Source organism: Synchiropus splendidus, chromosome 1 (assembly GCF_027744825.2).
Source record: "Synchiropus splendidus isolate RoL2022-P1 chromosome 1, RoL_Sspl_1.0, whole genome shotgun sequence".
NCBI classification, from domain to species: domain Eukaryota; kingdom Metazoa; phylum Chordata; class Actinopteri; order Syngnathiformes; family Callionymidae; genus Synchiropus; species Synchiropus splendidus.
The window spans coordinates 8918530-8932126 of record NC_071334.1 but is presented as its reverse complement, the minus strand read 5'-3'; the positions used below and the strand labels follow the sequence as shown (position 1 = coordinate 8932126).

Sequence of the window (13597 nt, the reverse complement as noted above, 5' to 3'; positions counted from 1 at the left end):
TCCGCGATTGTGTTTAATTTCACTTGACCGTTTAATAACATTACCCAAGCGACAGGTGCAAAAGCCTTTAATCAGCCTCTGGTTAGCTTAGCGGCCGCCGGTTGCTAATCTGCCGACTCACGCCGGCTGTCGCGCTTCGATTTCTCTCAGGCCGAGTGCAGCGCTTGTCAAAGGTTAGTACTTTAGACTCACTTTCCTCCTTCCCTCTTCTGATAATGTCTCTTAAAGATATATATGTATTACACAACAAATGCTTAAAAAATGGATAAATGTGCCATTAAAAAATACAAAATAAAATACAATGACCCTCCGATGACCAGTTAAATGTTCTGTGAGACCAAAGGGACTTATTTAAAGTGGCAGGAATATGCCTGAAAACTGTGGCACGACACTATGGCGGGAGGACGCCATGTTTGGGCACTTTCAGGGAACTCATTTCAGGTGGTGTTTGTCACATCAAACAAACTGAACTGAAGTCGTAGCATGTTCACCAGTCAGACACCAGATTTTACAGCATGGAAGAAAGCGGGTTATGAGTGCGAGAGGAGGGCTTTCAAAGACTTTCAGAATTTCAAAATAATAAAAATCCAGGGTTTCTGCTACATGCTAATGAGTGTGGCGCACCTCCATGGCTTAAATGAGAGCTGCGACGCCACCAGAAAAATGATCTCTTTTCAAAGACATTACATATAGAAACAAAGTGGAAACATCAAAACAAACTGTTGACATATAACGCATCATGGATGTGGAGATAAGCATGATGGTATTCATAAATCCTAAATAATAATAATAAAGAAACATCACAAGGACTGAAGTCCGCTGCTCACAGAATCCGAGTCGCGCATTCAGGCCGGAAAAATGAAGAGACGGACGGCTGCTGATTGGAGAGAGATTTAATTGTCATGACTAACATTTTTATCGCTCCCAATTCAGTAAATGTCAAAACTTTCCCCTCCGATTCATTATTTCTATGCCGTGTCTCAATTGGCTGTGTTTCGTTACATGTTTATTTTTTTGTTGTTTTGTTTTGTTTTGGAGGCGAAGGTGCAGCTCCGCCACCGTTTCAAAAAAAAACCCTGAAATGCACACATTCTTTTTTTTCAATGGCTGAGGTTCTAGCCATTTTGACAGCCTCTTGATATTTCATGAGCCGTGGTCAGAAGTGAGCATCTCACTGAGTCACTCATCGTGGAAGTCTGATGTCACCGCTGCCATCCCCACGAATGCTTCTGTGTCATCACTTGCCTGCAGACTTGAGACAGCCAGGTAAGAGTGAAAACCCACCGGCGGACGCGCGGCAAATGCCACGGGGTGCTCCACCATCCCCCGCACCTATTACTCATATTATTATTTTCACTTACTGAAATGATTTAATTCCATCAGAAGCATAATCAGGTGAACTGATTACCCAGCGCCACAGCATAGAGACACAGTGTTTAAGCAGATCGGTGTGTTAACACCGCTGCGGGGAGGGAGAGGCGCCTACAGAGGGACAAATAACATAGTTGAGCCGTTTGAATTTTCAATCACAGTCAGTCAGATTGACACAAGTGGCAGCTTGGGACCTGAAATAATGGGCGTTTTGCTTGCTAGTACTTTCTATGAATCCAAAACAGACCAGATTGCAAAAGCAATTCACCGCACAATTAACATTACGACACATGTTTCAACATTGCATTACATTCTGCTGTAAAGCACCAGCCTCAGTCACGATGAGAGACAGGCTTATTTCAGGGTGGTGTTAAAATGAAATGGAAGGAACAGCAATTGCCTTTTATTTGTATTTACACAAGTAACCGTCATATTGTTACCATTCTGTGGATCACGTTCACGTACACTATTACTGTGTAATATTACTGTTATTATATATATATATATATTTTTTTCATTTCACTGCTTGTTTTTTACAGAAAGCTTTAAGAAATTGGGGAACACAACTGAATCGCTCAAGCAATACACAGAAGAAAACAGGGGAACAGTGACACAAAATGATCCCCAGGACTGAGAAGAATAGCAGCACAGGGGAAATCTAATCACAGTGTCTCTGGCCCCGGCACTGATAGCCCTCTCCAGATAGCCATCTCAGCTGAATAATGGTTATTATACAGCCGGCACTCAACCTCTATCCCCCCGCTCTGTTCCCGGAAGGACGTCCGATGTCCCATTGGTATTCTCCACATCTAGCGTATCTAACCGCCAAGGGTAACATTTACATCTAAATATCCAAAAGAGAAGAATTTTGAGGACTTAGGGAGGAAAAGAGTTCTGGGATGAAAAAGAGGGATATTTGAGCATAAAAAGGTGAGAGGCATTTGAAGTGAAAAAGGCGCAACCGGTTTGTTTGTGTGGGCCAGTCATCTGTCGACCATATTTTACACACATTGTTTTGTCTATTCTGTCTTTGCAGAATTTATATTCTTCATAATATTGTTTAGGACAACGCAGTCACTGAAGATATAGAACACCCCTTGTGTACAACAGCTACAACAAGGTGTCCTCAGGGGTCAGGGTGCACCGACGAAAAAGCTTCTACTTTTACACAACACACACTCACGAGGGGCTTTATGTCACCTTTCCATTGCATAGCAATGATAAGCACAAAACCAGATCTAAACACATGTACTTCCGTTGTATGTGTACAGTCTATTACCCAGAATGTTTTACCTCGGTATATTTACTGTCTATATTACAGCTAAATCTAGGATGTAATAAAATGACTTTTTTGCATGCAAAACGATCAGCAGCACTGATATGAGGTTTAAAAAACACACACTGAGAAGTGTTTTTTTTTTTCTTTTTTCTTCGCGGATTCAGCACATACTGCCCCCCGTTTGGCAGAGTGAGAACTAAAAAAAATGGGACACACCCCAAAAAGCAAGGACGGCAGAGGTGTAGAGGGTCCCAGTCAGGAGACCTTGGTCCTTCTGGGCATGTAACGTGATAGCTGCATATTTGCCTCGAAAAGGGAAACCAACGTTAAATATTCAAGCATCTAGCTGTGAAACATTCTTGAGTTTCAAGCACCAATAGAATGTGGAGGTGTTCATATGGATGAGGCATTTGTGTCCCTGCATGAAAAAACAAATAACGCAAGGTGCAAACACAAAACTGTTTTAAATCTAGATAGCACTTAGTCACAAAGCCATCAGCTGCTCTACGTTTGACAGACAGTAAGCAGCTTATTCACCAGAAAGAGAGCGAGCGCCACCCAAGAGGGGGATATTTGGGAGAGCAAATGACGCGCAGGTAGCAGCTAATGGACAGAGTTTTGTCAAATGCAAAAGCCAAAAAAGGAAAGTGGTTGAAGGCATAAAAAGGAAGAGCCCATTTACAGATAGCAGTAAATAGCCCATTATTTACCCTAAGGCGCTGTTGGGAAGTATTATGGGGAATCTGGGCGCAACAGCCATTATAGGCAGAGGATGTATTTTGAGATTGCAATGCTTTCAAGCTAATGCCCCTAAGTGATGCTGCACATTATACATATCATACAATTGTATGAGGATATGTTATGTTAATTTCTGCTCTTTCAGAACCAAGTGGTCGGTAGATGCACCGCACCTTCCTGAGTGACGAAGCCCATACTTGCAGTTTAATGGACAATCGTGAGCCACGTGTAAATGCATAAAGAAACCAATCATGAAGCAAAATCCACCAGAAACAAAAGACACTTGAGCCAACACCTACATATGACAATATATTCCTATTTTCAAATGGTACAAAAGACAAAATAATCGCACATTGTTCTTCTTTCTTTGAAGAAAAGCACCACCTCATGAGTCTCTAACTGTTGACAGAACGTCTTGCTTTGATCAAAGGCTGCCTTTATGTACACATTTCAATATATCCTACAATAGACAAGATGAGAGAGTTAAGAGAGGGAAGTTGTAGGAACCTCCAGAATTCAAGCAATGCTTCCCCAAGTGAACATCCCACAGAGCTTCTCCACTGAGAGTCATAACTGATTCGGCATTGTTTTCTTAAGAGAACCATTAGATCTGAGCTGATAACACTCTGTAATCTATTCTTGTGGGGGGAAATAATAGTAAAATTGATATTACTAATGAAAAATAAATAAATAAATAACTCCAATATGGAATGAAGAGTATTGTTTCTTCTTTTCTTTTTCATCAAATTAATCCAATATTCAGTGAACTCTAAAGGAAATGTTTCGTGAAAGTGACATCGAAGCCCAAGAAATGTTAAGGGGTTAATGTGTTTAAAAGGGGATTAAAAAAAAACATCCCACATCCCATACTGTTTCCTTTGTGAGCCACAGTGATAGACAGAGCTCAGACAAGAGAGGAGAGTAATTGTGCAGGACAGCAGCGACAATCCCCTGCCCGCCAAGAGACGAGGTGGAGCGAAAAAAAAAAACATGAAAGTGAAGAATAAAATTGTTTATCCATCCCTGCTCGTGGAAGTTTATCGAGTCCTCTCTTCCTTCTTCTCTGTCTTGTCAGGCTCCTGAGGCGTTTGGCTAGGACAGGCGCACTCCAGGGGAGAAAGGAGATGAGGCCGAGCCATTAAAGGAAGTGCATCAGTGTAGTGAGACGTCAACCAGTCAGCTCCGGTTTAGTAGTGGGCGGCTTTGAGTTTATGCTTCTGCAAGTGTGTTTGCATGTGCACCTGGACACCCTACGTCAGTTTGCAACACGGTGTGGGTGGCAGGGCCGCCTCGCCTTGCTGAGTGTGATCCTTCCGTTGCTTAATGTTTAGCATGAAGTGATGACAGAGATAACAGAGAAAGAGAGCCACAGAATGATCGTTTCAGAATGTTCTGAAAACAGACCCAAGGAAAAACGATGGACTGCGTTCATATCTATAGACTGAAAAAAATTTGAAATTTAAAATGAAAAAATATACATAACAACACCTGCTTTTTAAAAAGTGACAGAATTGATGGAAGCGACTACAAAAAAACAAACAAAAATGATCATAATCTGTCACCTGCAAAAGCCTCCAAGATAAAAGCTATTTCGTAAGCAGCACACAATAAAAATAAAATAAATATTATACAGACGCAAAATAACATGCCATTACAGCATCGAAGGATAGACGGTAAATTCAGCTTTATGACGGCTTCTTTTAGGGTAATTGTAGCAAGCAGTTGAACTAAGGTGCACATTTTACAGGATAGTTTCAGACAGGATGTTGAAGTACACGTTTCTTAGCATACGGTGTTGTTTTATTGCAAAGTATCAACAAGGGATGCGCCGATCCCATCTCACAAACGGCACCAATATTGAAGTAAATTCTTGATCGGTATTGGTGACAATGGGCCCAATCCAAGAGGACAATTGCATCCAATGTAAATCCATGTGGGCACACTGAGTGTTCATTCACCATTTTCACACTCAAGAGCATGTGTTCACTAACAGGGATGTACTGAAAGGAGCGGACGGTTTATGAACCATGGTTCAACATCCGGAGCAATGCAGATGTGACAGATGTCACACAACACAGTCTCCTATTGTCAGGTACACAAAATCCAAAATCACCTAAGTGGAGAGGTTTCCATGGTCACGTGACAGTGGGGCAGGGCTTTACTATCGACAGTACCAGAAGGCACCGTAGCAGCCTACCGTACAGGCCCATCTGAATGAGTGATACTGCCAACAACCGTTATTGGGTGCTACACTTCCACAGGACATTTATCGGAATTGGTCCAACGCAATTCTTTTGTTGTTTACCAGTGACACACTTTAAAACAGCAATACAGAGCGTAAAGTGAAATGATGTGAAACATTAATGCCCAAATGAGACGCTGTGCGTGAGTTAACTGAAGTTACATAGCTTTATTCTAAATTATTCAAAAGCACTGTTTCATTACGAAGGGCTATTTTGTAGCTATTAAGGCCATGTTTTTACAGAAACATGAAAAGAGTTTCTGCATCAACAGGGAGAATCTGAGCACGGTATCCGACGGAATATTTATGTTTTCTCAACACTGACTACATCTGTACATTCGCCGCTGAAGGTTGGTGTGTGATGTGGAGGGGTGGTGAGGCCATTATCTCGTCACGCCATCAGCCATTTGTAATTGTGCCAAAAATGACAGGTTTTTAAAGTCTATGGTGGCGAGGAAAGCACTTATGAGAACAGGGCTGGGGAGCCAGCAGAGGGTGAGTCACATAACTACCAGGTAAGAGCGTAATGTCACCTCACAGTGTTGGGGTGAAGGCACAGACGTAAACAGGTCACTGAATAAGTCTGCGTTTGTTTGGAGTGTTGTATAAATGAATGTGTCCTGTTGATTAATCCCAGAAAAAAATGTTGCTTAGAGAGAAGCTATTCAAGGAGGTTCGGCTAAATAAACAAAAATTAAATCAAAACACGTGTGTATTACGTGAGCCTGTCACCATGTGGAATTCTGTTTCCTGCGTAGGACAAAAAATGCACGATGACTGTCATGAGTCACATGTGAAAGTCCTGGATAATCCAAAGCAGCTGGCCATCAGACATGCAATTATGAGGCAGGATTTCACTCAAAACAGACGGCAGAGTGGGTCTGGAGCCGCCTCACCGGGTCCACAGCTCCACCTCAGGGCGCAACAACTTCAGTCACCTGAGCAGCCAGCTCATGTTTATGCAGGGAGCATGTAGGCCCGGCCATTTCCCCGCTCTCGTCTTTATTCATGAGTTGAGCCACTCCAAAGGTCGTCGCTCACACCGTTGCTCCCCGTGTTTTCGCAACCGTTAACTACATTTTACTCCCAGCTCGACGCCGCATTCGGTCCGGAGCTAAAACGCCGACTTGTATGATAATGACCATAATGATGGACAGATTTAGAAAAGAAAAGGCTCCAATAAATTAGGTTATGACTGCTGGTAGACACGGCCATCTCAAGGGGAGACATCGACCTGGATAAAGTTAGACCACCCAGCCATTGGAGCTATTCAGTTAATGCGCACTACTGCTGGCACAGGTGAAGAAACCCGGATGATTTCATGGTGAGGAGCTACACCTCTCTCTTATTGGGTCATTTCTCTGTTTAGAGTATGCCATTATCTCTAACCACTCTCATGCTACAACCTTCCCGATTTCAACTCAATTGAATATTTAAAAAAAAACTCCAAATGGTTAAAATTACCACCTTAATTTACACTTAAATTGGGGAGAAAGGGCATCTTTGCTCTCTTCCTTCTTTTTAAAAATATCATAATTTCCCCTCCATTAATGTTTCTTCATTCACTCAGAGCTTGAGAAGCTAAAATACTTAAGTTAAGTTCAGAAGCGTCTTTGTAAAGTCTCAGAGAGTTATCTATTGAAGGAGTGGCTAATAAATCCAGCCCTTATTTCCCGCCACTCTTTTAATCTTTTTCCTTTACATCTCAACCTCTGTTGCATCTCTATCAGCGGGATGTCAGAGGTGGACGTGGCTGCTCTCCGATAAGTGGGAATTAGATTAAATTGATGGCGAAAGTTCAGAAGCCAGCCGCCCCGAGCTAGGGGCAATCTCTGTCCACTTAGCCTTCTCCATCAGAGCCGACTTTTTCCCTTTTCTCTCAGCATCTCTATCTCACGCTGCCACTCAGCTTGTGTCTCTCTTGTTCATCCTCCAATCCAACACTATTACTGCCTTACACAATCCCAAGATCAAAAGATTTGGAGGCCCTGAACTATCACATAAGTGAATTTCCACTGAGGGGGACTGTTGCCACAAGATGCAGGGCACAAGAGTGTACATTTCAACTGTGAATAGTCCCCCTTTCTGCAGGCATTTTTTCAACTGAAAACACAATAAAGAAGAGAAGCAATATATATATATATATATATATATATATATATATATATATATATATATATATATATATATATATATATATATATATATATATATACACAGCTGAGGTAGTGAGCTGGGACGCATGTGAAACGTGTTTAAAGAAGTCCCCAAAATGAAAGCTTAGGATCCTGCCCCGTCTGTTCAGAAAAATGCACATCCCAAAAAACAATTTGAATGTGAGAAAATACTTTTTTCAAATGTTGATAGTGGTTGTATAAAGTTTGTGAACAAATACACATAAGTGAAGAAGTCAAAGGTAAATTCTAGACAAGATAACAAAATGTGAAAGCTATTTACAGTACACAATGACAACTGCATTAGACCTGGAAACTGGAGTACTGTCCCGTTGGGTCTGGCTAAGTGTATTTTCAATTGCACAAAAACTTGCAATTACTGCCCTGTTTCCTACATACAACCAAGCAACCATGCTGTCAGAGCACAAGCTGTATACGCTCCACTCCAGGCTCCTGTTCATCTTCTATTGCAAATAAGTTATTCCCAAACAGTAAACTGTTATGTTACAAAAGTCTACAAAAAGTTGACTTTTCATCAAAATCATATCGAACATTAGCGCCAAGGACATACAGAAATTTGTCTTGGCTTTTGGTAGTAAAAAAAAAAAGTCATAAATGTATGTATAATTTTCAATATAGAATCCATAGAATAGAAGTATTACATTAAACCAAATCATATATTATGAAGGAACAGTTGAAAATGAATCCCTGAGAGACTAAGCTGTATATGTATGCATTTCTTCATTGCTAATCACTGGAAACAGAAATGTTCATTCCAACAGAAGATGATCTGGATTTTACACCGTGTGATGACGAACAGAGGGGAGTAAAAACGGTTCCACAGAACAGCCATGTAAATGAATTAAAATTATAGTGATAGGAGTTTCATTACAATGTTGGTGAACAGCAAAAGAGTGGATACGATGGCATTTGTTGTGTCTATTTGTCAAGTACATTTAAGCAAATTAAACTGGAGAGTAATATTTTCCAATATAACCAGTATTATAAAGAGTAAACAAAATAAGTAAAACACCGCAAAGTATTTTCAGTCCGCAAAAAAAAAAAAAAAAAAATGGTTGGGTCCTAAAAGGAGGCACGATATAGACATTTGGAAATACAGAGATATTGTGCGAGCGAGACAAAAATCTGAAGGGACAGAAAAAGCCAAGATAAAGGCAGGAAATTGAATGTTTAATGGTTTGGCCTGGAGCGAGTCGTGGTTGAAAGTTTCATAGCCCCTTTTACTGTCTGCCTCCATTCCATACCCGGATCTTATCATTCTGTTCCTAGCCTGCCAATTTTGATCCTTTCCTAAAGCTACGATAAAGAACATTTATTCCCAATCGTCCATCACATATATAGCTATGGTGGATACTTTATTCATATTTATGATAAAGGAGACTATTAAAATTATAATAATAATAAAAAATTGCGGTAGAGCAACACAAAAACACAACAAAATAGTTACTAGAATTATCTCCATAAGCCAAACCCATAAGTTGTAGATGAATAAGTCATCAGTCAAACAAAAACAAAAGCCCGGTATGTAGGCAGCAGTTTCGTAACTCAGGCACATTAATACTGCATGCACACTAAATTTAAAATGACCACAGTGGTCAAGCTTGTCCACAAAATAAAATCTTCATGTCAAAATGGAGACCCAGCTCCATGGCCACTTCAATGCCAACCGCTACACTCAGAAGCGCAAGCTCTCAGGTGGAATCCTAATGACTACGTCATTTCTTTGAAGAGCAACACATTCTCACACACAAGGCGTTAGATGGCAACTATTTTTGAGCCGCCGCTCACACTACGGACTACAGGTAATGTAAAAAGAAAGACCATGGGATGGCACTGCTGTATAATTCTGTTTTTTATAATGAATTGATAGACCGATGGGTAGATCTGTAATAAATGTTGTCCATGTTTTGTCCCACATTTCACCGGTAGGAGGTGATTACGGCGTGTACCGGGACACTTAAAGGACTGCACTGAAGGAATCATCAGCTGTCACCCCACTCAGCTACTGCTTGTTGAGACGCCTAGAGGGAATGTGTAATCGCCGCAGCAATCACTGCAGTAAACCAAAGTGACGCATGAATCCAAGAGGCGCACAAACAAACAGTATGAACTCGCCGTAACGGCAGGAGCTGACAGCACCCAGGTGTAAACTCAAATTCAGGAACAGGAAAAAAAAAAAAAAGAACCGAACAGGATACAAGTTCCCATGATAAAATGTGGCTTGAGGTTGTGTCAGATCTCCAGAGTTTGTTTCCCGCACGTCCCGAGCAAAGGACCCTCGGGACAGACTCGAAGCCAGATGGCTCTTTCTTTAGTTATTCAGAGAATAAATTGTTGAAGGAAAAAATAAAGTCAAGGAGATGTCACACTCGCTGCTAAACAGACTTGCAAAACACAGAAGGGACAGCAGAGCAGAAGTTGAGTTTGGGTCAACGTGGAGTGAGGAGCCACTTCTGGACGGGTGGGTGCAGGAACGTACTGGGCTTGGCAGGAATAAATGAATAAAATAAGGACGTGTGTTGCATGCCGTGGAACGGCACTTAATCTTTACAGATGTATACACCAACATTCAGATGGTTGAATGAGTCACCAGTGCAGTTGAATACCCTTGATTTAGTTTAGCTTATTATTTAATTTGAGATCTCTTGTTTCATATTCCACTGCTCTTCAAGAGCCAGAACCTCCTCAACTAAGTGTTCCCAAGATGTCCCCTCGCCAGAACAGAGCTCCAAGAAAAACTAAGCTTTCCAGAGTCTCTGGTGGGGGACAGGGCTCCTCAACCTTTTGTTAATGCTGGCTTCAGTCACCCATCCTGTTTAGTCTTATTTGGTTTCCACGCCATCTAGCAGCATGCACACACAGCTTTGGCTTCTTTAAATTGGAGCCAGGGTTTTCGATCCAACAAACCCACACTGCGACCCATTTTCTGTGTTTACTACAGTCGCGCCCCTTGTGTCTTGCCCCATAATCCTTTGCCACTTTTCCAAGCCTCCATGTTCTTTTTTACCCTTCTCACCTGCTCTACTTCTGCCTATGCCCCGCCCCCTGTTGTCTTCCTTCATCTCTTGCCAACGACACCATATTTGACACCAATGTTCGCCTCAGTTTGTGCATCATTAATCAAAATATAATGCAATCAGCTTCATACACATTACTGTTGAAATCCTTGCACCAATATGAGACATCATCAACCGCAAACATCCCTGAAGGTGTTAGACTTGCCAGGACAGGAAAGTTGCTATCGACTTCGACTCTGGAGGGAAAAAAAAATGTGGAGCTGATTCTAATAACTTTTCATTTTCTCGCTGCTCCTGTGATCTACCCTCAGCTCCCATTGTCCCCTGTCACACAACTGAATAAAAACACAGAGCCACACAATGACAGTCACATGCTCGGGCTTGTAGCTTTAAATTTGCTGTGCCTGCTCCCGCAGCTTTCAATTTCCGCACTGTCAATCTGTCTTGTAGTCCTTCATTCTGAGAGGTTGTGGACACAAGCGTCGCAACAGCAGGGTGTGGATTTAAAGACTGTTCTGTTGAAATTAAGACAGATCAAATGAAGACATAAACATCGATTAATCACATGATCAATCCGATCAAATATTTTAATGCAGTAAACCCAGGCAGATTCCAGCCTCAGCAAGTTTATGCTTAGCAGCAGTCCTTCTCTGCAGAAGTATAACTTCAGAAAGGGCGGAGATAAGAAAGTCAGCTAGTGTTAGATACTGTGGCTACCAGGGTTGACCCAGGTTTTGAGGCACAAATCCTGCCCTTCTATCTAGAGCAACAAGAAAAACACCTGATACGACATTGTAGTAGTCAATAATCTTGCAACGTCCTACCTCTCCCAGAACACGCCCACTCGTGTGATCAGATACGGTGGAATGTTTTCAAAATGCCTGAGGCATAAGTCCATAAACCTTTTCTTGAAGTTTAGTTATATATCATAGTTATATAATAGCATATATACAGCCAATGGCACACGGTAACCCTTTGCATGTTCTCCTCATGTGTGGGTTTTCTCCGGGTTCTCCGATTTCCTCCCACAGTCCAAAAACATGCACATTTGGGGGTCAGGTTAATTCAGCACTCTATTTTGCCCATAGGTGTGAATGCGTGAGCGAATGGTTGTTTGTCCATCTGTGTGTTGCCCTGTGATGAACTGGCCAACATGAAGGGGAAAATACAAGCGGTCGACTTTCACCAGTCAAAACTCTGAGCAAGCTCAGCTTCTAATTCACGGTTTTCCAAAGTGACGCCAGACACACGGATCAGCTCAAGGCTCCCACTGCCCTCCAGTGACCATTCCATCTTTTTCATGAGCATGTCTGACAGGTGTCCAGCATTGGCACAAGACGGTCATGAACGGACTATCAAAATGGCGGAGTGCTATTTTAAGCGATCAATGATATGTCTTCTCTCCTTATATTAAGTTCAGGGTGGGGGGTGGAAAGGAAGAAAGATTTTATTTGGCCCCATTCTAGCAGATGATATTTACATATCCACTCCAGAAATGAGACAGGAAAACCAAACCTCCACCTCCAGAAGCACTGAGGACGGGTTGATGTCTTCTAGAGACCTGTGGAGCGCACTGATGCCCACGTGAATGATCGGGCTATGTCGACGGCGGCTCGACTGCATGACTCACCCCGGATGATGGACAGCTTGGCGTTCACTGTGATCTCGCCCTCTGTGTTCTCAGCCACACACTCGTAGATGTTCTCGTCTCGCGGCGCCCGGAGAGGCTGGATTCTCAGCACGGCGCCGGCACCCTCGTCAAACTCGATGGTCTGTTGGAGCAAAGGAATTGATGGGAATCTTTCTCCCTGCTTCATCAAATCCCCCCATCACAGCACCGTTTCTGAAACACTTGAGTTTGAATTCACTTGAAAATTAGACGTTCTTTTGAACGTTGCATTAATAAGGATTACATTCCGATAGCAGTCCCAACAATAACAAGGACAGTTTAGCTGAATTAATGACTTTAATAAACATAATTTGCAACACTGGCTAATCTTTAAATCACGAGTCAATATTCATTCAGATCTTTTTGATGCTCGCTTTTCCCCTCAGGCTCGGAACTCTTAAACAAAGCCTAATTAAATTTGTTAAAACAACATCACAAGGATTCAATTTTGCTTTGCTCAATATGCTGTTAGACAATCACACTCGTGCATCAGTGGCTCTTTTGGAAGTCTATTTTGAGGCACTAACCTCTCTGTGCTTCCACAAATAAAGCTCCCATAATTTCTGTTGCGCGAGGACAAAGCAGAGTGTCGATATAGACCTTTCATTTTACAAATGTACCCTACTTCATTCTCATATTACATTTCTTTCTACACATTTTCCACATATTAGGTTTGATAAAAGGCAACTTAGAGGTTTGGAAGCTATGACTATTTCAAAACATAGTGTCGCCCTATCAATTATTTATCCAGCTGGAAAAGAGTCATATATACATATATATGACAAGTAGAAGGTGTTGGATCGATATTGACTGATCCCCTCAGTATCAGCATTGGATGGATGGGAAAAAGTCTTGAGGCATCCCTAGTCACATTTCAATGGTATCATGATATATCATCTAACTTCCAACATGGAGATTTTTAACAATTCCAAAACAAAACAATTCAACTCTGCATAAATATGCATAATATAATAAACAAACAAAACATATAAAGGTGAAATGTTGTGATGTAGAACTACTGTAGTCAAAAATATCAATATTTTGAAGTGTAATTGACCATGACTCACTTGAAAACACTCTTTTTTG

General features: G+C 41.6%; 1 protein-coding gene across 15 annotated transcripts in view; it reads right to left on the bottom strand.

The window, feature by feature from the left end:
* ptprsa (protein tyrosine phosphatase receptor type Sa) overlaps positions 1-13597 on the bottom strand; it is a 214840-nt gene that overhangs the window by 93661 nt on the left and 107582 nt on the right. For all 15 annotated transcript variants that reach the window (XM_053843556.1, XM_053843721.1, XM_053843882.1 and 12 more), the window contains one exon: positions 12473-12614. In XM_053843556.1, coding sequence (XP_053699531.1) covers positions 12473-12614 — 142 coding nt within the window. The remainder of the gene's footprint in view (positions 1-12472; positions 12615-13597) is intronic.